Source organism: Conger conger, chromosome 6 (genome assembly GCF_963514075.1).
Source record: "Conger conger chromosome 6, fConCon1.1, whole genome shotgun sequence".
NCBI lineage: Eukaryota > Metazoa > Chordata > Actinopteri > Anguilliformes > Congridae > Conger > Conger conger.
The window spans coordinates 8,396,762-8,422,975 of record NC_083765.1 but is presented as its reverse complement, the minus strand read 5'-3'; the positions used below and the strand labels follow the sequence as shown (position 1 = coordinate 8,422,975).

Sequence of the window (26,214 nt, the reverse complement as noted above, 5' to 3'; positions counted from 1 at the left end):
AGTGGACTGCAGCTCTCTCTCTCTCCCCAGAAGCCAAGCGTCAGACTGCGTCTCGCCGAGCCCGGATTCTCCCTATCCCACGCCAAGAGGGCCAGCTGCTTTTCGGGGAGGGAATCTGCCATCGTCAGGCTCAGACAGTCCTGTCCCGAGGGGGCCGGGCCAACAGGAACACCCCTTTTTCAAACCATGGGCACCTGCAGGAAAAGATGCAAGAGGCAGATCCTGAAATTCGCCCAGTACGCCTACAGGATAATCACCGGCACACTCAGCACGGGTAAAAGTTCACCTGCTTTACTTTCACCTAGACTGTGGCCTTACTGCTGTCGTGTTTGTCTCAAGCTTGTGGTTTGTTCATTATATCGTTTTCGCGGCAAAATTTAACCATGCTTATGGGAAAAAGTAAGATACTTTCCTTGTCGTTATTTGTCACTTGTCATTTGCAGTGCGGCTGAAAGCTCTCAGTCCATCGAAGTCCTCTGTGATTATTATACAGATTGCATGCACAGAATACCCACTGTGTGTTTATAATGCCATGGGATATTGCAGAAAAAGTTGTTTTATTGGGTCTTCTTTGTTAATTATCTTTTCTGAATAGTTATCGCGATGATGTTGATAAAGGTTCAGTACAATGTTTATACGAACCATAGTACAATGCATAACTAATCAGTGTGTCCATAGTACTATGGACCATTTTCAATACTTGGCCACATCTGCTTTGTTTATTTGATAGTTTATAATTTTTTTCTGTCACATATATGTTTGTATTGCTTTCCCTGCGCTTTGTCATACTGCGCTTTGCTCAGAATTAAAGGCCAGCTCCTCTATAAGCCCTTTCAGAGTTTGCAGAGATGATTGGTGACATTGAACAATAATAGGGGCAATAATACTAAGTCTTAATGCATTCCTTCTCAGGCTTACAGCACAAGAGTTAGGGCCATGTCATTTCTTTAATGTGAAAACTTTTACAAACTTTAAGTAATGCATTTAAAAGTCTGGCTATTCATCAATAAATATACACTCACCAAGCACTTAATTAGGAACATTTTTACTTTATTACACCTACATATTCATGCGATTATCTAATCAGCCAATTATGTGGCAGCAGTGCAATGCATAAAGTCATGTATATACAGGTCAGGAGCTTCAGTTAATGTTCACATCAACCATCAGAATGGGGAAAAATGTGATCTAAGTGACTTTGACCATGGAATGATTGTTAGTGGGTGATTTGAGTATCTCAGAAACTGCTGATCTCCTGGGATTTTCACACACACACGTCTCTAGAGTAAGCAAAGAATGGTGCAAAAAAAACAAGTGAGCAGCAGTAAGCCTTGTTAATGAGAGCCATCAGAGGAGAATGGCCAGACTGGTCAAAGCTGACAGGCAGGTGACTGTAACACAAATAGCCACACATTACAACAGTGGCATGCAGAAGAGCATCTCTGAACTAACAACGCATCATGTGTGTCTGTGTGTGTTATAACTGAGGATCCACAGAATAAACAAGCTGTATATTTTACATTCCACACCCCAAGGCTAAACAGCACCACGGATGTGTTCTTATATTGACATTAACAATATGGAAGGAATAATGTGCGAAAGAGTATTGGCCTCATGTGACCTGCTGATCTTTACTACAAGAACCTTGTTCATGAATTTGTGGAATTTCCCAGTTCCATTTTAATGGAATACTGTACATTCTGGCGGATGTGTCTACAGAGATTCATGAAAGCATCTAATTGCTAATTGCAAATGCTGGGTCAAAAAATAAATAAAGAAAGAGAGAAATTGTAAAGCATATGGCTTCCTGTAATTTCAGGAAATGAGCGTAATAGGATTGATTACATTTTATTGCAGGAAATTCTCCTATGTCATTATGGCCATAACACATTTTCAGTAATTGTACTTTTCCTAACAGTAATTGCTATTACTGTGGAGGGACAAAACAACTGATGTCCAAACAGGCTTTCTGTGTTGATTATATGGCTAGAACAGTGAAAAGAAGCTCCACCCAACAGTGCAGTTTATTTCATGACCAATGTCGTGGGCTTCAATTTTCCAAAATGGGCTTTGCATTGGAGCTGTGTGTGACCCATAATGAGAGTGTGAAAGGTGGTTGCATTGTTGTGAGTATTTAAATCTGACCCTCATACAGTATCTGCAGTTGATGCTACTCTGCCCCATATCTCTCCTGGCCAATTACGTGCTGAGCTGAAGCTCCACCACCTGTTGAGAATGACTGAACTGACATTTCGGAATCAAGGAAGGAACCTGGACTCTGTTTACTGTCCTACCTGTTTCTAGGTCACTAGCATGGCAACTGTTTGGAGACTGAGCGAAATTAGCATCTCCTGATTTTGAGGCGTAGCTCCGATTCAGCCGCCTATGTGTCTTGCTATTCCACAGAAGCATAAACAGAAACAGATGTGACATCTGCAAAGGTGCCAAAGAAAGGATGTGGCTTTGTTTCTTTTCCTGCTCCAGATCTGTATGCGTAGCATACATAGCCAGCCTTGCTTGCTTTATTCCTAGTTCATTTGCCCGTTGTGCAAAGGTCCTAATATATTGTATCATTGACAGATTGTGAGGGGGTAAACATGATCCCTCCCCCAACATGTCAACTGGGTGGATTCATGCAAAACATTTAATATCAAACCATCCCCCAGTACACACACACACACAGAAACACACACAACCCCCAGGTGGTTCCCCCCTGCAATTATACCCCACCCCCCCACCCCATGTATATGCTGCCATGATGTACTGTAACTCATCCAGAAGAGAACTGGCTGCAGCATGATAGGGAACAGTTTGGTACTCAATCGGCTGTATACTAATCTGATTAGCCACAAGCTACAGATTTAGTTCACACAGAGAGGCTAATGTGTGCTGGGTGTGTATTTCGAGAATCAGACAAACAGATGTGTGCACGGAGAACCAAATGATGAAGCAAGAGGACTATAAACCGAGGTTTGCCGGTTCGATCCCCCTACCCGGGTTGTGTCATAGTGTCCCTGAGCAAGACACCTAACCCCTAAATGCTCCTGACGAGTGGGTTGGTGCCTTGCATGGCAGCCAATCGCCGTTGGTGTGTGAGTGTGTGTATGAATGGGTGAATGAGAAGCATCAATTGTACAGCGCTTTGGATAAAGGCGCTATATAAATGCCAACCATTTACCATATAAATGCATAGGTGTATGGCTGCTATCTGTTCTGTAAACAGTCCAGGTCTGCTAGCTGGCACAATAGATGTGCAATGTATCATATCACAATATATGCGATATGTATCCTTGAAGCAATATTGTGCCTGAGAATAAATTAGAGGGATATTGATACAGAGGGTGGAAAGTGGTTCCCCCACAGTTTTGCAAATGAAGAGCGGTACTCTCTATGGTCTTGTCCTCAACCTGTGATACAAATCTCAGAATAAATAACAGAAAGAAGGAAATGATGATTCCAGAACTCAGAAAGGGTGTAAGAGATAATGTAACATGCCCTTCTGTCAACGCTCACCAAATATCATTGTGTTCATTTTTTCTATGATCAGTTCTATTTTATATTTAAAAAAACAAAGGTTAACATATTCAACAGAAACCTTCATTTTTACTCCACAAATGGTCATCCAATCTGTGAATATGCATTGGGTTACCAACGTACAGTTTATGCCTGGCAGATCTTGAAGGTTACTGGATTTAGTGATTCTCCTTGCTACTGAAATACTGACAGTCACAAATGGGGAAGTAAAGTGGAAGATGGCATTTCCGGTATACTACTAAGTGCAATTCTAGCAGATTTCATCATCGACGGCAACAACAACAACTTCATATAAGTAAATGAAGCATTAAATCGGATTTGGCTATTTTAAGTTTAGCCTATTGTTGGCACTTTCTATGATGATTAAGCCTACTGCTTGGGGAAATGCCATTGAGGTTGGTTTATTATGACTCAAAATAAACTGAACTGAAATAAATAGCCTATTCAATTTCATATAGGCCTATTATACGTCACTTTTAGAGTTACGAAAATGTGTTCGGGACGATCTTAATTCCTGGTGTGTTCAGCTCTCTTAGGTTCTATCGCATTCACACATAATGGCCTGATAGGTAGCTGCAAAAACAATTATTTCATAGTTTTTTCCTCAGAATGGACCAGTTGGACAGTCAATGAGACACACTGTGGCACACCTTCAAGATTGCAAATCTACAATCTGTAATCCTGATCTTGTGGTATCTGGATCAGAATGACCCTAACTTAATAATTTGAAAAACCGAGACAAAACCTACAAGATCAATTTGAGCTGGCATAGCAAAAACATGGATTTCAAAATTCAGATAGGTCTGGTTTAGTAATCTAGTTTAGAAATTTTGAAATACTGGGCCTTGGGTTAAATACTGGGTTGATATAATTAAAGCTATCATAGTTGATAGTGCATAGTTTTTCCTTCACCAAATGTGTTTAACTATTCTAGTCAGGACAAAAGTAATCAATTTTAGCATTGACAGCGGCAGTGCAGTGTTGCCACTCACTAAAGTTGGATTTATTGATAATGCCAGTACAAAGGTCCAGTGGCGGCTGTTGACCATTTATTGGGGTGGGGCGCCATACACATGCAGGCACAAACCAGTATTCACCTCCAACTTCTATAATTATTTACTTAGATTATTTGAATATACACAAAGGGTAACAACACAAAAGAAACGGAAAGCCTCTTTAAGCCAAAGGGATTTCCTTCACTGAGCGAAAAATGGCACATCTACTACTCTGACCAACAGATTTTATATATTAGACAACAAAACATATATGCTTGTAAATAAACTGACAAAGGAATCACAAACCATCACAAAGATGAGACACAACAAGACCTATTACATTCAATGAAGAAGTTGCCATTTGAGCACCTACTGAACACCTATTCATGATGCTCCGAACAGCACCTGAAGCACAACTAGCCTACTAAAGTAGCTGGCAGGGGAGCACCATTACCTTGTCACTGTGTGCTGAAATGGATTGCGTATGTGACTTGTTCCAAGTTTTTGTATGAAAACCGAAGAAATTAGACTTAAATTAGACAAAAAAAAACCAAAGTTGATCGGGAAGTAATTTCCTATTTGTTAGTCATGAAAGTTGCAATGTTCAGAACATTGTGAGCTAACTTTGTGTCCCGAACACAGTGAGCACACCTTAAAGCAGCCATCATCAAATCTGGACCTCAAATCCAAATCTGGTTCTGGTTTTCTTTTCACCCAGGTAAATGGCAGGCATTTATATAGCGCCTTTATCCAAAGCGCTGTACAATTGATGCTTCTCCATTCACCCATTCATACACACACTCACACACCGACGGCGATTGGCTGCCATGCAAGGCCCCGACCAGCTCGTCAGGAGCATTTGGGGGTTAGGTGTCTTGCTCAGGGACACTTCGACACAGCCCGGGTGGGGGATCAAACCGGCAACTCTCCGACTGCCAGACGACTGCTCTTACTGCCTGAGCCAATGAGACGACTGCTCTTACTGCCTGAGCCAATGAGACAACTGCTCTCACTGCCTGAGCCAATGAGACGACTGCTCTTACTGCCTGAGCCAATGAGACGACTGCTCTTACTGCCTGAGCCATGTCACCCTATCAGGTAATTAGCTGAACAGTTTGATCTACTGAGTGGCCAGACTGTCCTCACACCTGACTTTCAGGTAAAGGGAGGATGGAAAACCAGCAGTCCTCGGACCTCAAGGACCGTGATTTAAAGATACCTGCCTGAAAGGGTTAACTATGCAGATTCGCTCAGAGGCTCCTGTGACAATTTGGAGGCCCCCTGTGACAATTTGGCGGCCTCCATGTCACCCTTGTCTCTTCGAGGCCTTTGTTAAAAAAGGCCTGGCTGTCCCCCTCTGTGTTAAGGACAAAGCACATGCCAGGGCTTGTATCTCCAATTTGTACCAATCAGGGGAGAGAAAACATCGCTTTTTCAGTCGCTGTCACTCTGGGGGAGATGGCCTCAGATTGGTTTTGGTGGGAGCGAGCACCAGGCCCGTCGACGACCAGTCCGTCTTTGTTCATCACCCCTTTGTTTCCTGACAGCGACAGCGCAGTATCACGTTGCCGCCGTCTTCTAGTGACGGCCGAGCAGAAAACCTATATTCCTGACCCAGCGCTGAATATTTCATACCGGGCGGGGGATCGCATGGCTCTTCATGAGGTTCTGTTCTGTTCCAGGGGTTGATGACTCGCAGTTGTGCTCCGAGGGAGGTCATTGCGTTATACGTTTGTAAGGACTTTTTTTTAAGCTTTTGAATGCATTAAAAAAAATAACAAGATAAAGCAGTATGTTAAAATTATATTTAACTTTCAAAGAGCGGAGCAGAATTTAGTAAGAACAGGCATCTTATATGATTATCGGCATTCATCATCATCCGTGCTGTCCCTCATATTACGGTTCAGAACGAATTAGTTTTTGTCATTTTAGTCAGGCTCCTTCTCCAAACCTGCGCAAAAACCCAAACCATTCCCCATGCTGGCCTTCGGCAAATGTAATCATGTTTCCTCTTTACTCTAATGTTTGCAAATGAGAGTCAGTTCAGTGCGCAGAATGAGCAGTTTATTTCCAGAGGCCCAGGCATGGCAGAGGCTCTATATAGCTTTGTATAATTTCTTGTATAGCTTTGCTTGAGATATAGGCAAAGGCAACGGTTGTGTAAGAACAGAACACATATAATTACTGTACTCACTCCGGGACCTTATTCAGCAACTACTGGATGCTCCCTTTGCTTCCTTGCGATGTAACAAAGGAACTGAAGTCCATCAAACTGAAACCAGATTGCGTGAGCAAAGAACTGGGAGGCGATGTCTGGCAGCTGTTTTGCAAAAGCTACTGCGGGTGTTGTTCTTCTTGATTTGTGTTTCTCGATATGTTTCTTTTTTAATGTCTAAATGAATGGTTGAGCATGTTCTGCTTGCACATGGGGAAGAGAGGATTTTAGAAATCAAGCTGAAGATGTCATACAATTTTATATACCCGCCCCCCCCCCCCCCATTAATCATTTTAAACCATCTGCGCTAATAGGTGCTTAAGAATATTATAAAAATGTTTTATTCCTGACTTTATGTGGAATGAATAGATACATAATTACAGATGTCATGTTTTTATTCAGGCGGCATGGATGGTGCAGTGGGTTGGGTTCGAATCCCCGTCGGCCGGGGCCTGTCTGTACGGAGTTTGCATGTTCTCCCTGTGTCTGCGTGGGTTTCCTCCGGGTACTCCAGTTTCCTCCCACAGTCCAAAGACATGCAGGTTAGGCTGATTGGAGAGTCTAAATTGCCCGTAGGTATGAGTGTGTGAGTGAATGGTGTGTGTGCCCTGCGATGGACTGGCGACCTGTCCAGGGTGTATTCCTGCCTATCGCCCAATGTATGCTGTGATAGGCTCCAGCCCCCCTGCGACCCTGTTCAGGATAAGCGGGTTCCGATAATGGATGAATGAATGAATGAATGAATGTTTTTATTCTTTTCTTTCTCGTCAAGTGTGTCATTGTGCGGAACGTCTCCTAATGCGGTGGCAGCTGCAGCTAGCACAGCTCTCGGACTGCTCTCGCTCTCTCCTGTCGCAGCTGTTCGCATTGATGCCCTGCCGCATCACGAGCGTTAAGGCTAACGTGTCAGCACACACGCACGCACACTCTCACTCTCTCACACACACACAGACACACACACACACAGACACACACACACACACACACACGCACACACGCACACACGCACACACACACACACGCACACACACACACACACACGCACATGCACGCACACGCACACACACGCACACACACGCACACACACGCACACACACACGCACACTCACACACACGCACACTCACACACACGCACACACACACACACACACACACAGACACACACACACACACACACAGACACACACACTCACACACACACACACTCACACACACACACACACACACACACAGACACACAGACACACACACACACAGACACACACACTCACACACACACACACTCACACACACGCACACACACACACACACACCGCGCTTGCGTGACACCACACTCATTCTTCAGACTAAACGATGTTCTGCCTCAACTTCACAACTCAATCAGGGTGCGTGAAAAAGAAAGGCGCAATCCGAATGCCCTGTTATTCGACTTTGTGAGCGCTCTTGCAGGTTTTTGCAGTCTTGCGATACTGCCCTGAAGAAGGTTCCGAACTGCATTGGCATTTTCAAATGTTTCATGACATGCATTTTACCTTCCATCACTTTCCCAAGTGAAAATGTTTTTATCACACTCATTCTTGTCACAAGAAAACGGAACCCCTGACATAATATATTCGGCTTTTGACCACTGTATGACAACTCTACAATCCATGTATAGAGTTAAGTAGCTACTGAAGCAGTTCAGGATATGTAACTTGCTCAAGGATATAATAGCAGTGATCCACCTGGGAACTGAACCTCCAACCTTGTATGGGCCCTCAATAAAATTTAAATGTTATTGTGTGCACTGACCAGTATGTTCATCACACAACCGTGCCCCTTATGACACATACATTTTTATTTATAAGTCTCAGCATGTTCAGTTCATGCTTGGCTATATTTGTTTTGCAGACATCCATAGACATTTTAATAATAGCAAATGCTGTGAAGACATGACACATGGAGGGTTGTGAAATCAATTCATTTTTTATACTTTGGAAACCGTCAATAGTCATTTTCTGTGAATAATTTAAATACATTCAAGGCCATGCACTCAGTCTGTGTTCAAAGTTTAATCTGTTCATCTTTTCTAGTCGCTTGTTATTTTTTAATAAACCATTTCAGGGAGGGAGACAAATTCACTGAAAGACTTTGTGGAGCCAAGAGCATGTGAGATGCTGGAAGACATACATTACCATGACAGAAGCCTTTTAAACCAATAAGACGCTTGCATAATGCAATTTCACCGGCTTTGAAACGGAAAGCATCTTATATTGTCTCGGTGAACAAAATTATGTTTTTCCAGAAGCTTCTGCATAAAGGGAAAAGCAAGCAGTTCTCCAAAAGCAGTTTTACGTGCTATAAATACACAATATCACAAACAATCTCATGGCACAGTAACAATAACACAGTACCAGTGCTGGAGGCTCTGAGCGGTTGGCACAACTTTAATGAAAATTCAAAAATGTTCCTATTTTTCTTGTGAATACCCATACTCAGGTGAACTGATCCTTTGTAAGTGCTTCTGCAAAACAAAATGACCAATATAATATTCTCCATGTCATTTCCCATCAAAATCTCTTTCCTCATTTCCTAATATAACACGGACACTACTTTCTTTCCAGCACCTTGAGTCACATCTAAAAAATAATATATAAAATGAAAAAGCAGGTGTCAAATTTTGAATTTGACGAAACTGCCTCGAACAGCTGAAAGTCCAAATGTAGACTTAGCAATAGGTGTCACTGAGAAGGGCAAGTTATGCGTAGGGTGTGAGTCCAAAGGGAGCTGAAGGACTGGGCCCCTGCCAGAACAGAAAAAAGGGTGTGTGAAAGTCAGGATGACACAGTGTTGTTTCGGAGTGGGGGGTGACCTCCGCCCGGCGTATTTCGTACACAAGGGTTTCCTTTTGTGAATCCAGTTAATCAGTCCTCTCCTGCTGGTCCCTACACAGCCTTGCAGCTGCGGAATAGATCACATTATTCGTGAGTAATGGGGAGACAGAGAAAAGTGCCCCAGCTTTGGGATAATGGATCTGTCCGTTAAACATGATATCAGTTTAGATGCATTGCCTGCGGTCTATCTGAGCAGTGTGATTAACAGTTATTAAAGCATGACCAAAAAATAAATTGTAAACAGCTACTGTATGAGCTTTCAGAGTTTAGGTACGATGAACAATGGGCCTCATGCAAGAACATTTTCATTTTCTTATTATAAATTCATCTTACTTGTTTTGTGTAAAGGGCTCATTCGAGTCTGCCACAGCGGATTCAACAAATGCTCCTAACTTCAGACAGCTGTCCTAAATGGAGATGTCCATTACAATACAGTATATACAGTAATGTAGATGGATTATGTTAAATAGAAGGCTAATGACCAATTAACGAGCAGAAGGGATGTCTACCTCATAGTCGGTATCTGATTGGGTAGAATGCGGTTAATTGTTTTTCGGCAAAACATAATAATATATCAGACCTTTGATAAAGAATAAGTCCTTATTCCTCCGAAACATTCCACTAAAATATGTTTCTGAAAACATTTGAGGCTAGAAATACTGTAAGAAATTCATATTGGATCTGCAAAGCCCAGTTAGAAAGTTTGATCTGAATTATGTGTGCCAAACGAGTGGCGCTGACGTGTACTGGAAGCCTCTCCATAGGAAATGAAGGGAAGGTGTTGTTTACATGATCCCTGCGACAGGTCAGGACCACTCGTAAACGTTGTTCCTACCTAAGAATACATTCTAAATAAGAGAAAATTGGTGAATGCGACAAGTTCTCTTAAATCACTCGTACAAGCGATTTACAATAAAATCTGTGTGTACGAGTGGTTCAAATGCCTGAGCCTGTACATTCTTATCTCCAGACATGATTGTGTGAGTGCATGCACGGACAGACACACACACACACACACACACACACACACACACAACACAGCAGTGTAGATGGAAACTAAAGCAGGACAGTAGCTCCATTTGTTTATTATTGTTTTATACAGCCATGGGCTAGGTTCTGAGAGGCTTCCTAAATCACCATGGTACCCACAGGACACTCAGGGCGATGCAATACCCAGCACAGCATGACCACTTGATAAGGATAATTTCCTCATCAGCTCTGTGCGACAGTCACGGCATGCTGTAAAGCCATGAACAGGGCTGTCTTCACTATAGCTGCTCTCAAAATGCCCACAACACACTTACACCTAGATAAATATCTTTCATCAAATTCAGTATATCATGGGGCCAATATATTGGCAAGAGCCAACAAAACAGATGGTCCCTACACCATCCCGCTTTGGGAAAGACGTCTCATTTACAGGGTAGGGCTCGGAGCTGGTGGGATTATTTGAACACTGAACCCATCCGGTCTAATGTAAAGAACCAGCGAGAGAGCAGCCAGTGAATAAATAAAAAATAAAGAAAAATAAAATAAAAAATAAAAAATACATTCCAAGTCATCTCTCATACGGATAAAGTGGCCATGGCCTGCTGGAATGCGCCCCGTGGAGCAATTTGACAGCGGCAGGGAGGAGTGAAAAATGTGCTTCGACAGAGCCAGGATAGTGTCAGAATAGGGCCGAGTGGCCTTTAGTGAAGACTAACTCTGGGATGGCACCGTGAAGCCTCTACGGATTTGGCGGCTCGCCATTTAACACGACGGAAGAATGGACCTGGTAAAGGTTTCAGTCACGGGAGAGAAAGCGAACGTGTCTATTAGCAACACTGCTGATGCGTTTTCTGCTGCTGCTGCAGAATTCACACCGCCTGTATTTCATGCGCTTGCAATGGCTTTTTTATTGGAAGGCTTGTGAAGAGCAAGATCATTTCTGTGCGTGTGTGTGTGTGTGTGTGCGTCGGTGTATTGATGCAATGCAAGTGTAACACTGACAATCCTAAGGCCCATCCACTCTAGCAACCTCGGTCAAAACATTCCTTGAAGATGGCGCCTCCCACTATTAAGCCACCTAATGTTACCACAATAAATAAGCAGATACCATAAAGAAGCTGGAGATGAACTGCCCATTTTGGCTTCCATTCACAAGTGCTTTGATAATAACAACATACATACATTTCAATAGTAATTGAAAAGTAGTACTCTAACTTTCGCTATTAAACATTTTTGTGGTGAAACCAGCGTTTGTTGAAAACCCAGCTAAATTTGGTTAAGAAGTGAAAGCTTTATAGACTACTAGGACATAGCTTGGCTATCCTATTTTATGTCCTGTTAAAAACGTTTTATTATTAAATATGCTATTGGGGTTAACCTGCAGTTATGTTAGCACTATAGCTGGCCTGTTAACGTCAAACCGTCTCCTAGATTTTTGCCCTCTAGATGTCTAGGTTCTGAGTTTTATAGTAATCTATAGTAATTCCAGCGACTTACTGGTAAAGAGTATCATTTGCAAATGATTCTGGTGTATTGACTTATCAGCATTATGACGTTAAAGGCGCCTAGGATCAAGCTTGATCTAGCTGATGTTAGCATCGTATACATTACGCTGGCTCTCTGCAGCTCTCGCTGCAAATCTTTTGACACGTTTGGTAAAAGCAAAGCAAGCCAGTTGCTAGTTTCAATTGTCACTTTTATTTAGACAAGCAAGCTTGCAAAAGTCAGGTAAAGTAAGCCTAAAGTGTTAAGTGGCAGACATGAAATGAGGAGATGAAATTCAGCTAAATAGTTACTGTTGTGTCTGGCCTTTGCAACACAACTACATAAAATAATAAAGCACGGAGCAGAGATAACGTTTCACTTCGTTTACTGGGCGAACTGTAAAAACATATCACTGCGCAGCATACGTGCATACATTATAGCCGTGTATCAGTGCAACATAAAATAGTTCCGGCTCTTTGCAAGTACATTACAGTTACTTTTGGACAGACTGTCATTGGAGATGGTGTTAAAGTTCAGTTGGTGATGAGGTCCCACATAACGTTAGCTGAATCCACTCCTGATATTTCAGAAAATGTGTCTTTAACTTACACATGATCAGGCTATCTTGTGTCACATTGCTAGTCCCCCAGGCACATCTTTTTACTATTTTTGAACAATAAAAATCTCTTTGCTTATCTATTTGAATGTGATGGATGCCAAAATTGCAATCATATTATGGCTCTAGAGGATGGAATGGTTTGTGTGTGTCTCTCTCTCTCTCTCTCTCTCTCTCTCTCTCTCTCATATAGAAAGATGGTCTTATCGTAGAATATATTTATTATTTTACTTATTGATGAAGAATTGTTTAAGGAGCTTTCGGATGATTTTGCGTACTACAGTGCAATTGGCGAATGACTGTTATTCTCTCCCCTCTCCGTATGTCTGTCTGCCTGACTAGACTTGTATTTTACAAAGGCTCAGGCTCGGAGACTAGGATGAGCAAGGATCGCGTTTCTGTATGGAATAGCTTCCTCTGGCTTGCTCATCCATGTGCTCTGCAGAATTGATGCTTGAACTAGCACCCATTAGTGTGTGACACTTACATAAGGTGTTAGCTGAAGCTTTAGTACAGATTGCTTGTGGTCCTGAAAACTGATCTCTGTGTTGTTTTGTGTTACCGGGGCATTAAACAGGAGCCAACAGTGTCAAGTGGACAACCTATGGCAAGCTAATTTTGTGAAAACACTCGTTTGGTTTCAGCCTCAGGTTCCAGTGTGTTTTTTTTTTTGCTAAATCTGAGAAGTCTAAAATCGATACTCTCTGGGCTTCCAGATTTAGAGGTCTCTCTTTGTTTCACAGAGTCCTTTTGAATCCACTGTTTTTCTCACTTTTAAATGAATGCTGGCAGTAATATCTGGGGCAGTGCTGCAGTCAGGGAATTGACATTTTCACCACAGGCATGCGAGTCAGAATCTGGGCTGTAGGACAATGTTTGACCCTTAACCATGGGACGTCTGCTTCAGAAATCTGGGCCACATGTATGAGAAATATGTTCAATTAGTATGCATGGACTTCTGCTAAATAAATACGATAATTAATCTGTTTAACCCTTTAAGGTGTGAGAACACAAATATTATGTGATTAGGATGGTCTATACTGAACATTCTAATGCTGTTGTGCAATTGCTACTGGAAATTGGAAGCAATGGAGCTCTAGAACACTGACAAAACATTTTTAAAAAATCAAAGGGTTTAACATCTCCTGTCGTCAGTTGGTGCTCCCTTCTTTTCTATTTTTTTTTTCATTTAATCTCTTTTATTATCTGAAGGTAAAGGCAATAACAATGTAAACATGACCCAAGTGTACACAAACACAGTCCATGCTCTAATATATATGATGCTTTAAACTGAATATCTTTAAAACTACTTTAAAGCTGTGTTCTTTTTTTAGGTTCCAAATTTATTTTTTGCAGTATATTAAAAAAATAATTTGAATAGAATTTCATTCTGCACTGTGCAACAGCTCTAATGTGTAGTTTCTTTTCATCACTTCAAAGTCGGAAAAAATGTTGGCGTGTACCTTTAGCAATATTACTCTATGGGAAAACAATGTGCAACAATGGGTACCCTCCAATTATTTGTGGCTGCTCTATATCCTCTGATAATATTCTCTTATATTAACGGGGAAAGAAAAATGCTTTTTCTTTTCATGATTGACCAAATTAAGCCAGTATAAAAACCAGCAATGTACAATGTTATTCATATTTGTTCCTAGCTGCTGGTTATTGCCATTTCAGTTGTATCCCACTGCTACTCATGACACCTATTAATTAATTTAATGAATAAATGTTTTTACTCTGTGATTTCTTCAATTTCTTTCCGATTTTCCTTGATTTTCAACAGCTTTGCCAGGACTACTCTATGAATTCAGTCAAGATTTTCCATGACAAATATCCAGCCTTAATTACTAAGCATTGATTTAATACAAAAGTTATTTAAATATTTCAAATTGGATCACATGATTTGATGTTGAAGTTTTAATTTGATGTGCAAAGTCAGCAGGACCTAAGCTTCTAATCTTGCACATTCCGAATAGTTCATACAGTATTGATAATACAGCCACTTAAAGCAAGAACACTTGGAATATATATCAATGATGAGGAGCACATGGTGTGTTAAATTAATTATACATTCTGTCCCAGTTGACACATAATCTTCCACTCAATGTTACTGTGACTGTGTTATTGCAACTTGATACCATTGCTCCAGTGCTCTGAGAACTATGCTGTACTGTACCATGAACCTCCAAAACTTAACTGTTCACAGATGGTCTTGAATGTTGGGCTCTGGTGGGTAATTTCTGCCTGCATTATTTGATTTGATTTGAATCTTTGTTTCGAACATGTAAAATAGTAACAAAACAGAAACAGTAGTTAAAAACAAAAATTCCCTCCACCAGCACTTAAACTTAAACCTATTTACATGTGCGAAAAGGAGTAGGAAGAATTAACACTCCTACCCCTTTAAAAGCCATGTTGAGTTATTGAGTGCTTTGAATGAAGAATTTCAATCAAATTGAAAATGAACTTGTGTTGTCCATGCCTTGGCCAGTGATTCAAGTCACTGCAAAAATATTTATCTCATGCCGACATGTCCAATGCAAAGCCATCTGTATTAAACACATCTTTTGCAATTCAAATTACAGTACAAAAGGTCAAGATGTTACATTTTTTAACAAATACTTTGGAAAGCTTAAGGCTTTAGACCTTATATGTCCGAGGCTTCATTTGAGATGATTTCAATAGGCGCACACCAAAGGTCACTGGTACATTGCAAAAGCAGAAAGAAAACCATTGCCTGCTTCATGAAATGAATCTGTCATGAATATGTATGAATATGTTCCTGACATTTAAAAAATGTTAGAATTGCTCAGATTATGCATATATTACATGACTGTTTTAGGAGGTAATTCACTGCAGAGTAAACTGAATGTTTATATATGGTTCAGGTTCAGTTTCCAGTTGCACTGTCCATAATTCAGGCTTGCAATTTGATTGTCAACTTAAGTCTTATGACATGAATCTGTCGCTCCAGAAATGAACTGTAACCTTGGAAGATATTTCTTTCTCCCCAATCAAAGGCTAACCTTGAAGCTGCATTGAAATGCAAGGCGTCCTTGTGGTTTGCATGCAGTCAGGCCCATTTGTTGTGTAGCCGATGCTAAAAAGAATTAGCCATCAGACACAGAAGTATAGGAACAGGGAACGTCTTTACTTCAGCATTTCTGAAACTCTTCTTCATTCATTTTCCGTAGCTTACGTCAGGCATCATAACGCAATACAGCGCCCTCTAGGGTCTCAATATAGTTTCAGATAAGCACCATAATATACTGTAGTAATCCAATGCGATACTGAAATAATGCAGTGAATGAATGCATATGGACACAGCACCATTGTCCCGGGAACAGGTCAGCAGCACAGTTGATCAGGCTGTCTGTTGTCGCTATGCTACTGGTGTGGAAAAAAGGACTAGATGGTGTTATGTGTATGGAGGGGGAGGGGACTATTAGCTTCACAAAGATTCGATTACACGGTTAAGAGACAGAGAATGGTGAATATTTAAACAGAGAGGAATCCCTGCTTAGTCAAGTAGCGTAAGGATATAAATAGTGAGGAAAACCTAGATGACCTGATAGCAGCGTAGCATACCCCTCATATTAATGACACTATAATTGTGTATCTTACGGAGTGTACGTCTCTCCTTCTCCTTCTACAATCCCTTAGACCTGGGTCAAATAAGTAATTGTTTTGGATTCAAATATTTTTCTGTGCTCAATTGATCTTGACTGGGGCAAGTGAGCCAACCAAGAGGACCAAAAGGCAGTTTTGCACATTTTGAGAGTAGGTTCATAGGTTCCAATATACCAGACAAAATAATTGTTTCGAATCAGCTACATGATTTAATAGCTTTTGATGAAAATAGGTATCTGCAGCAAGACAACATTTTTAGTTTTTTCTTGAAAACTCAAAAGATACATTTGAGGATCTGTTGAGGATTATTTTCACTGAGGGCATCATTCATATTTGCCCGGTTTTGTTGCGTATTTCACATAAATGCATGGACATGACATTCATTATGTTAATTTAGCAGATAGTCTTACCCAGAGTGGGTTGCAATACAAAAGAACATAAGCGCATCCATCTAATTTATGTAAAGAACTGTGTTAGACCTGGCTAAAAACATTCCTAGAACAACACATGCTTATGAAACCTCAATGAAGAGCTTAATGTAATTTACCCCATGCCAACCAATGCAAATTGCAGATGCACACAGTTAATGTATATATAGAACGACAAATCATGTTATAACAATCCTTAAGTAAGTCCGCAATGAATTATGTATATTTCACATTGCATTACATTGGCAGTATAGCCATGCATGCTGTAAAGTGTAGTGTATGAAAACCTATTGTAGTTATGCTTGGTATGCAATATAGATATGTACCTTGTGTATTATTAAACATGCAGTATACATAGCTGTCAATCCAGTTGATCAAGGAGATTAACTACGTCAAACAAATGTGTTTTAATGTACACCCATGGTAAAGATAATAGTCATAAGTATTTTCCTAGCCTCTTGTCTAGTCGTTAAGGTACATGACTGGGACACAGAAGGTTGGTGGTTCAAGCCCTGGTGTAGCCACAATAAGGTCCACACAGCCATTGGGCCTTTGAGCAAGGCCCTTAACCCTGCAATGCTCCAGGGAGGACTGTCCCCTGCTTTGTCTAATCAACTGCAACTCACTTTCTTCTTCTTCTTCTTCTTCTTCTTCTTCTTCTTCTTCTTCTTCTTAGTAGTAGTATTATTATGTGTGATAAGGTTAGATAACACATTTGGAGGGACTTTTTGACCATTCCTCTATGCATAACTTCAGAATCATTGAAAATCATGGGTTCACGCTTATGGTCCTCCCTCTCCAGTTCAGTCCATGGGATTTAAGTCTGGAGACTGAGATGGCCACTGCAGAACATGAATGTTGTTTTCACTTAACCATTTCTGTGTGGATTTTGATATATGTTTGGAGTTATTGTCCTGCTGGACAATTTGCCTGTGACCAAGTCTCAGCTTCTTAGCAGAAACTAGCAAAATGTCCTGCTATTTTGTTGAATTAATTGTGCCATTGATCTTAAATAGTACCCCGGGACCACTGGCAGCAAAACATCTGCAATACATCCATGACCCACTGCCATATTTGACAGTCAGGATGAGGTGCTTCTTCTTGTATACTTTCCACCTTTGCTGCCAAACATGTTGATGTGTGCGTTCAAGGCCTTCAAGTCATAATTCCAATGATGGCTGACAAACCCCAGATGCTTGGTTTTGTTTATTGTGCTCAGTAAGGGCTGGTATTTTTTGAGGCTTGGTGACCCAAAGACACAACTAATTCTTAAACTGCAATTCTTGGGATAGCCTCCCTCACCATCTCCTTCACTGTCCATGGGGTCAACGCCAAGGGTGCCAATAGTTCAGGAGTCTGTACTGTACTATAAGGACAGCACTGGAAAGTGGATACCCATTTGCAAATACACTGTGATATTGCATCAACTTCCATGATAATGTATTCAGTACATTACACATAAAACTACCATTAGAGCTGATATGACATTCCGCTGTATTTTCCATGCAATTAATGTTTTTTTTTTTCCCATTAAAAATGAATTAGTCATTAATGTTGGCGCACACACAATAGCCCCTTTCATATGAAGCCAGAAACGTGTCTCCCCAGGCAATTTGTTTTCATGAGAGGACTGTGTTGTGCTCTATTACCCCCTCCTCCATTTTGTCTGTCCATTTAAATCCATTAGGCTGCCAGCACTGTTGTAGGCTGATTAACCCTTTGACAAGTAGGACTTTTGAAAATGTTTTTTACTGTTACTGTTTTTTACTGTTACTGTTCTAGAATTCCATTCTAGAACCGGTGCCGTGATTGTTACAGTACATCAGCGTTAAGAACATTCTAATCACAGTTTTTATTCTTAGACCTTAACAGGTTAAGGGTGCTAGATGCTAGCAGTGTGAACAGAACTCAGTGCTGTTTCCTTTCCGTTATGTCTATGTTTGCTCTGTTTTCCGCCTCACGGATATCTCTGTGTGCCATATACTATGTGGGCTGACACGATACACAAATTATGCACACTGTAAAATGTTCAGTGTTAAATCAACTTACGGAGCACATATTGTCCCAGTTGAGTTAGAGTTGCATAATTTGTGTGCTTTGTGTATTGTGCACAATTTGTGTCTCTTACCTGTCCGTACTCAGCTTCAGTCAAACCAATCAAGAGTAACGGTATTGAAAGGAAGGGATTATAGTTGCAGTATTGTCATGATAAACAGCAGACAGGTGGCAGTGTTGCATAATGCTCAGGGTGAGGGGCTGCAAAGTCTTGCAGGCTTGCAGGTTCGATTCCCATCTGGGGCAATGCTGTTGTACCCTTGCCCGAGGCACTTCACTTGAATCACTTCAGTACATATTCAGCAGTGTAAAATGATTGTATATATATATATATATGTATATTGTATGAATATATATACATATACATATGCTGTGCCCCCAGAGGGGGCATGCTGTTGAGATGCCGATGTGTTTATTTTCTCTTGCATGTGCATTTCGGCGCTAACATGGGCATCACATCACAGTGATCCGTGGCAAGTGACAGTAGAATATAGCGGCAATATTCAAGAATACCAATCGAAATGTTGACACGGCAAGACATGCGGAAGACTCTCATGAGAGGCAAGGCTGGAGGTCAAACTTGTGAGCGCAAGGTCAAAGGTCAAATTGCGGAGGTTGCTATCTGGGTAATGTGGACGTGATACCTTTCCTGCATGGATGAGGTCATAGTACAGCATGAGCACGTTTGCATTGAGTCCAACCTTCGGGTTGGGCTCAATTATCTTCCTTTTTCAGCCATGTCATGTGAAAGAAACATCTCGCCTTACGTTCATAATCTCCCCTTTCATTTAATCTTTTCATTGTTTGCATCAGACATGGTAAATCACCTTGTGACAATTACACCATTAATGGCATCGTAATTACATCATCTCTGAAATTAAATTAGGTATCTTGGCAAGCTGATCTAATATAATGGTGACTCCATGAAGAACTGAAGGGGAGGCCACAGTATGGATCGATTCATATGAGCTAGAGGCAGTAAAAAGGCCTGAATCTCCCACAGGGTGTATGCTTCTAATTGCGTTCTGATTTAAAGCACAATGTTATTTAAATGCCAGAAAAAAAAGGTGTGTTTTGATCATGTGCAAGCTGAGGTGTTGAACTGGCTGGGCCACTCGCAAGTACCACACATGTAAATATCAGCCTTGGCATACTGACTCACTGGCTTGTGAATCAGCTGATGGACTGTCACGTTAGAACTTGTAAGAGTGCCTTTCCTAATATGAGAACAAAAAAAACAAAAAAACCTTGCATTCTTAGGAGGCAGTCTGTCAGGAGAAGCCTAACCAGTTGTGTGTAATTCCCCCATGGTTGTCACCCATAATAAAGGATACATAAATAGCTAAAAACATGTTTTATTATTTATTTATTTGATTGTATGTTTTTTTTTATTTTTTTTTTATGAAGCATATACAGTATCTAACTAAAAGCACCACGTATTCTCTCTTACTGTGACATATTTATTGTCGCATCACAGCCAACAGCCACCATTTTCTTTTCTTAATCATCCTGCAAATGCTAACCTGGTACTGTCTAATCATGGCAGCCAATCACAGTCGGTGTGAGTGTGTGTGTGAATGGGTGTATGAGAAGCATCGATTGCACAGCGCTTCGCATAAAAGCGTTATATAAATGCCAGCCATTTAACATTTCATCACAGATTACTATTACTCTGATGAATGTATACATCTGCCATAGCTTGCTGTTCCACCCAGTTGGCAGATCTTCATGTATTGAACAGAGGAGTTTTTGTGAGAGTCAATGTATGTACTGATGTGGTCCTGGTAAACACAGAAGGGAAATTATGCCCAGGGATTAAAGGGGGGTGGGCGAGGGGGGTGGAAGGCCTCCCCTAGTGGATCATATCCCCATCTGGCCTGCAATTTACCCTCATTCTACCCCCTTCCAGTTTGTGAACATACATTGTTGCCTGGGTAAAATAATTAATGGGCAGCCAAAAGGTTTGTAACGCATTAAAAATGGGGTATAATGGATTTGTGAAAATGTGTTTCAGATAATGTATAGGCCTATGTGGCTGCTGTTTAAATACTGTACATCCACCTTCTAACATTTGCATATTCTGTGAAGGCAAGGTGAGTTTCAGGCAATGCATTTGCCCTAAGGATTGTCCCTGGGGTTTAATCCCAGCACATACACCCCAATTAGCATATTAGGGATCACACATCTTGCTGTGAAGTCGTCAATCTCAGTAAAACTCTGGGTAAATGGTTCTACTCGATAAGAATCACATTCCAATTCCAGACAACACATCCACCCTTGGAATTGTGGCTGGAGTTTAACCCCTGCAAGATTTTGGTTGAAATTCCACCCCCGCTTTTGACCCAGGAAAAACCCCTGTTCTCACATGCAGTAATGAGTTTTGCATTAGATTATTCTAGATGAGATAAATTTGATTTGTTTCAGTTCATTGCTTGCTGCTGTGGACAGTGCTCATTTGAACTGTGGTCTGCTCTTCATCACAGGAATGACCTTAGATAAATGATTGTGTGGCTCCTGAAAATGATCTATTCTGAGGAGGCGCATTGTTATTTTAGAAGGACAATAACAGAAAAGTCCTCACAGTCACTGACACCCATAAACACCTCTTTATCTTATAGCTGGTTCATATCCCCACAGGGGGGATACAGGACAGAGCACACTCACTTTCAGGGCTGTATACAGTGCATGAATGGCCATGCTAAGAGTGCCCTCTGCTGGCCAAATTAGAGAACACCACATGCTCTTGAATTAGGAAGGTACACAAAGTTTAACAAAGTTTAACAAAGCTTGAAGAAATGTGTAGCCGTGTACAGCAGTGTTTTTTTAAAAAGTATCTTATATGTGAGATTAGCTAAGGAATTAAGGTATCTCCTTAATGCTTCACTTTAGGAAACAGTATGAAACATACAGTACATATGTGATGATTAGTAAAGAGTTTCTGGCATACAATGTATTTCATAATCGTGTAATATTTCTTGCCAACATAATGTCTGATTAAAGAACCATCTTTAAGCTGATCTATAACACTGAGTGTGAGAATGAATACATGGAGTCACACTTCAAATAAAGTGTATTATTATTATTATTATTATTATTATATATGGTCTGCATTCATATAGTGCCTTTATCAAAAGCGCTGTACATTATTATTTATTGATTGATTTATTGATTTATTGAATTTATTTATTTTATTTTATTTTTTATTATAACATTTGTAATAATAATGATAATGTATGTATTTGGTCTGTAATAACTTTAAATAAATGCATATATTCATAATAATTTGTACTGGCTTATTGAGCAAACAAGTTTTAAGCTCTGGTCAGAACTCGTTTAATTGGCATAGAGAGAGAGAAGTTAATTTATCTATTCTTTCACAAAATCTAGTACTCATGGTTAAACATGCAATGAATCAAAAAATATTTATTTATTATTAGAATTTTTTTTTTTTTTTAACAATACAAAAAATCTCTGTGTGTGACTAATACTAATGGTTTTGAGAGGTGGGGAGTATGAGCAAAACGCATACACCCTAAGCCCTATTCATCACTCTTAATCCTATAACCGCCCATCCAAATGTGCAGCTCTGAACTCATATACTAAATAAACAAACAAAACTAAACACACAGGCAAGGCGGGACCATCACACAGGCTCTCATAGCTGAGATGTCATCCAAACAGTTAGCAATTTCAACAATGAATTGTCAATATGAAGGAATTACCGACAATGGATTAGAAGTAGCTTTCCTTTTGTTTTGTGTTGGGTTAACAATTGTCCATAATATGACATTTGAAGAGATTACTCTGCGCTGACAGGTGAAAATGCCTGAAAGGTGACAGTGCTCCGATAGAAAAAAATGACTCAAACACTAAAATACTGAAGAAGAAGAAAAAAAAACACAGCAGACAAACTGTGCCGGTCAGAACAGTGCTGTACAAAAGCGTGACATTCAAATGGACATTCAAACATCAAAGGCATTTTTGTTATGTTTTCTCAGTGATAACTACTGTACGTAGAGCAGCGCACATGGGAGAACTGTACTCTAGTAGCGATATTTCTTCAGTTGGTAGGTTCTAGACTGCTTCCAAAAAATATCCCCCAAGATACAACAAGTTAGTCTAGTGAGGAATTAATCTGTCCTCGGTGCTGCTGTGGATCACAATGGCATTATCTCATTAAGAGTCTCTTACAGTCCCCTGGAACAATTTCAGTGGAAATTCACTGAGTAGCATTTTTTTTTTACCCTTTATTTAAGGTCCATTGAGAACATGTTTCTCTTTTTCAAGGGCAACCAGGGAGAAATGCCAGAGAGAACAGTTGCGCGTGGGGAAAGTGAGAGAGAACAGAGGGACAACCCCAGGAGCGGTTTTTGGGTTAAGGGCCTTGCTCAAGGGTCCAACAGCAGAGTTCTTCCTTTTTCATTTAGGGACCCAAAGTCATTTCTCCAAATGAAAGTCAGCATCCCTATGGTCCCCCTGGGGTCTTGAACCAACAGCTCTACAGTTGCCATTCAAGCAACCTAGCACTAGGCTACCCTGTTGCCCAGGTAGGTTAGTTAGTTAATATTTTAGCTTTTTAATACAACTCCCCGTATTCAAGTTTATATTTAAAATAGCTCCCTCAACTTACGCAGCTTTTTTAAAATTTAGTATCCATTTATACAGCTGGATATACTGAAGCAATGCAGGTTACCTCATTCAACGGTAAAATAGTAGTGTCCTACCTGGGAATCAAGCATGTGTGTGTGTGCATGGCTGCATGTGCGTGTGTGTGCATGTTTGCGTGTGTGTGCGTGTGTGTGCATGGCTGCATGTGTGTGTGTGTGCATGGCTGCATGTGTGCGTGTGTGTATGTTTCTCCTACTGGGAGGTTTAGTGTCCCAACCGCCCTTCTGCAGACGTCTTTGATCTTGCCTCCTACAGTAATTAGCTGATACTGAGAAACAAGGGTGATAATTGCCGCACGTCAGAGATAATTGGCTTCATCATCAATCACAGGTCTTTGACAGTGACAAACAATCTGCCACAGAAGACTAGCAAGAGGCATGCGGCTTGTAACACAACCCCTACAGCAGGTAACAGTCACTCACGCAGAGAGAGAGAGCGAGAGAGATGCTGATTCTTTCGTGTGTTTGCAGTGTGTGTGTGTGTGTGTCTAAAAGAGAGAGAGAGAGAGCTTTAAGTCTGTTTAAGGCAAAAAATGTCAATGATGTAAGTAGATTAGTCAGCAAATTCATTTCAGATTTTTCACTACCTTCTCTAATTTATTCTGCAGTCTACTACAATCGATATGTACACTATCACATTTCAGCAGGAAAAGAAATCCATGGAAAGGGACTGAATAAAAAGCTTTGTAGAAAGAAAGAAATGCTGTAGAATGTGTTTAAGAAAATGCAGAATAAATCAAAATAGCAACTGGTCATGAGGCCAGGGGTGTTGATATCCTCCAACAGACATGAAGGTGGCAATCATGGTCCCTGCTTTCTGTTTGGCCCTGGAAGAGAAGGCTTCTGGAGCAGGCTTTGTTTACCTGTCCGACCACGGCTAGACTTCGCCACAAAGGCACGCTAATTCCCCATCCGGGCCGCCAATCTATTTTTAGAATGTGCCCAGCTGCTACAAATAAAATGGCAACCGATACCCCTCCATGTTTGATGGAAAAAGACGAGCCCTCTGCAGAAGTCGTTGCCATGGTGAGTCTCAACCTTAGCCCCTCTTGTGACCTTTACCAGGGGATAGAGCAAGCAAGATTATTCATTCACCCTTATGCTTTCAGAGAGTTTGTGATCCCTTTCATTGACAAAACCAGCTGCAGCCTTCCCCACAGATAAACCTACAGTTTGTGAGAAGCCACATATAATAGCACACATGCATGCACCACACGTGCACACACACACACACACACACACACACGTGCACACACTCACAAGACAAGTGTTTGTGTGTGTGCCTGCATGTGTGTGTGCCTGTGTGTGCACTTGTGTCAGGGGAAGTGGAATGGGGCTCTGTGTTTTTACCTTGAGATCAAATCTTCAAAACTGAAAGCTGCTGTCCCTGAATACGCTGGTCTGGAGATGGAAAGTGCATCGCAGTGCAGCGCTACTCATATTCCGTTCCTGGAACACCATTATTACTCTGCCCGTGCTTGTTCCTTTCAACTGTGCGGTCATACGAACACTGAAGTCTATCAATAAGTCGGTCAGTGTGGTAGAGCACCATTTACAATAAGGCTGTGACACTACACTTCACAGGGAACATATTCCTGAGGGAATCAAAGAAACATAAAAATGCCATTTCAGCCAAAAGGGTGAAAAACCAGAAGATAATGAATGACAATCCTTTAAAAGGAAAGGATCCTTTAAATGCAGAGAATGTTACATTCAGAATGTATATTGTTTGGTTCTCGCTTCAAAATTGCAGTCATTACAGTGATCATACTTTGCAATAAGGTTACATGACTTAACATTAACGCATTCAATGTAATTCACCGTAAACACATTAATTAATAGATGTACAAATACATGAATTAAGCATTAAATTAATGTTTCATTAGTTCATGCACTAACTAATATATTAGTCACATGAATATGTATACAGTAGCAAACCATAAATAAACTAAACTTATAAATAAACTTTTCTTTTTCAATTCCAGTATGAAATGGAATTAACAAATGTAGTTGTTAACATGAATTAATGATGTATAATTACATAAGCAAAGCTTCTCAGAAGTTAGTGAACAAATAGATTAGTTGTTGCCAATTTGTGTAGCCTTATTGACCTCAAGTCGTAGAAGTTACCATTGCGCTTGTTGTTCTTTACATTTAGAAGGCCTAGGCATTTGCTTGCAAAAGCAAAAGGATAACTCAAGAGGCGTATATATTACAGTAATTAGAGAACAAAAAGCGAACAGGATGACAGTATTATCCTTCAAGCCTCCCTGTTTGAGTCTCCACCCGGATGCTTAACTCATAAACATTGCAAACACCCTTCTAAGGTTTAACCACATAAATGTCTGTTTTAAAAGGTCTCGCGCTGTCCCTATAGGCCATTGTCTTCATCCTGGAGGTCACTTTGGCACACTCTTGCATTAGTGTCACGATAAACTGCTCTGCTCCTCCGAGACTGCATGACCTTGCTGGTGACATTTCGTGAAGTTCCCCAGTCGCCACCGTTCCGTCGTGGGCGTCGAACCTGGGAATGACCGTGTGGCGTTCCTAATTACCCGCTTATGAGCATAATTACCCTCATTAGTTACTCAGTTTGACTTTATAAAATGTTGCAGAGGATATAGGGCTGCAAAATTGCGCAGTTCTCGAGATTTTTGCATTTTTAGTCTGGAATGGACCCCGTACCCACTTACTCAGAGCTTATTCTCCTAAAAGCATTCTCT

General features: G+C 40.8%; 1 protein-coding gene across 1 annotated transcript in view; it reads left to right on the top strand.

Moving 5' to 3' along the window:
* LOC133130798 (Kv channel-interacting protein 4-like) overlaps positions 1-26,214 on the top strand; it is a 59,909-nt gene continuing 33,695 nt past the window's right edge. Inside the window, exon 1 of the mRNA XM_061245643.1 lies at positions 1-274. Within this exon, the coding sequence (XP_061101627.1) occupies positions 187-274 (88 nt within the window). The 5' untranslated portion in view covers positions 1-186. The remainder of the gene's footprint in view (positions 275-26,214) is intronic.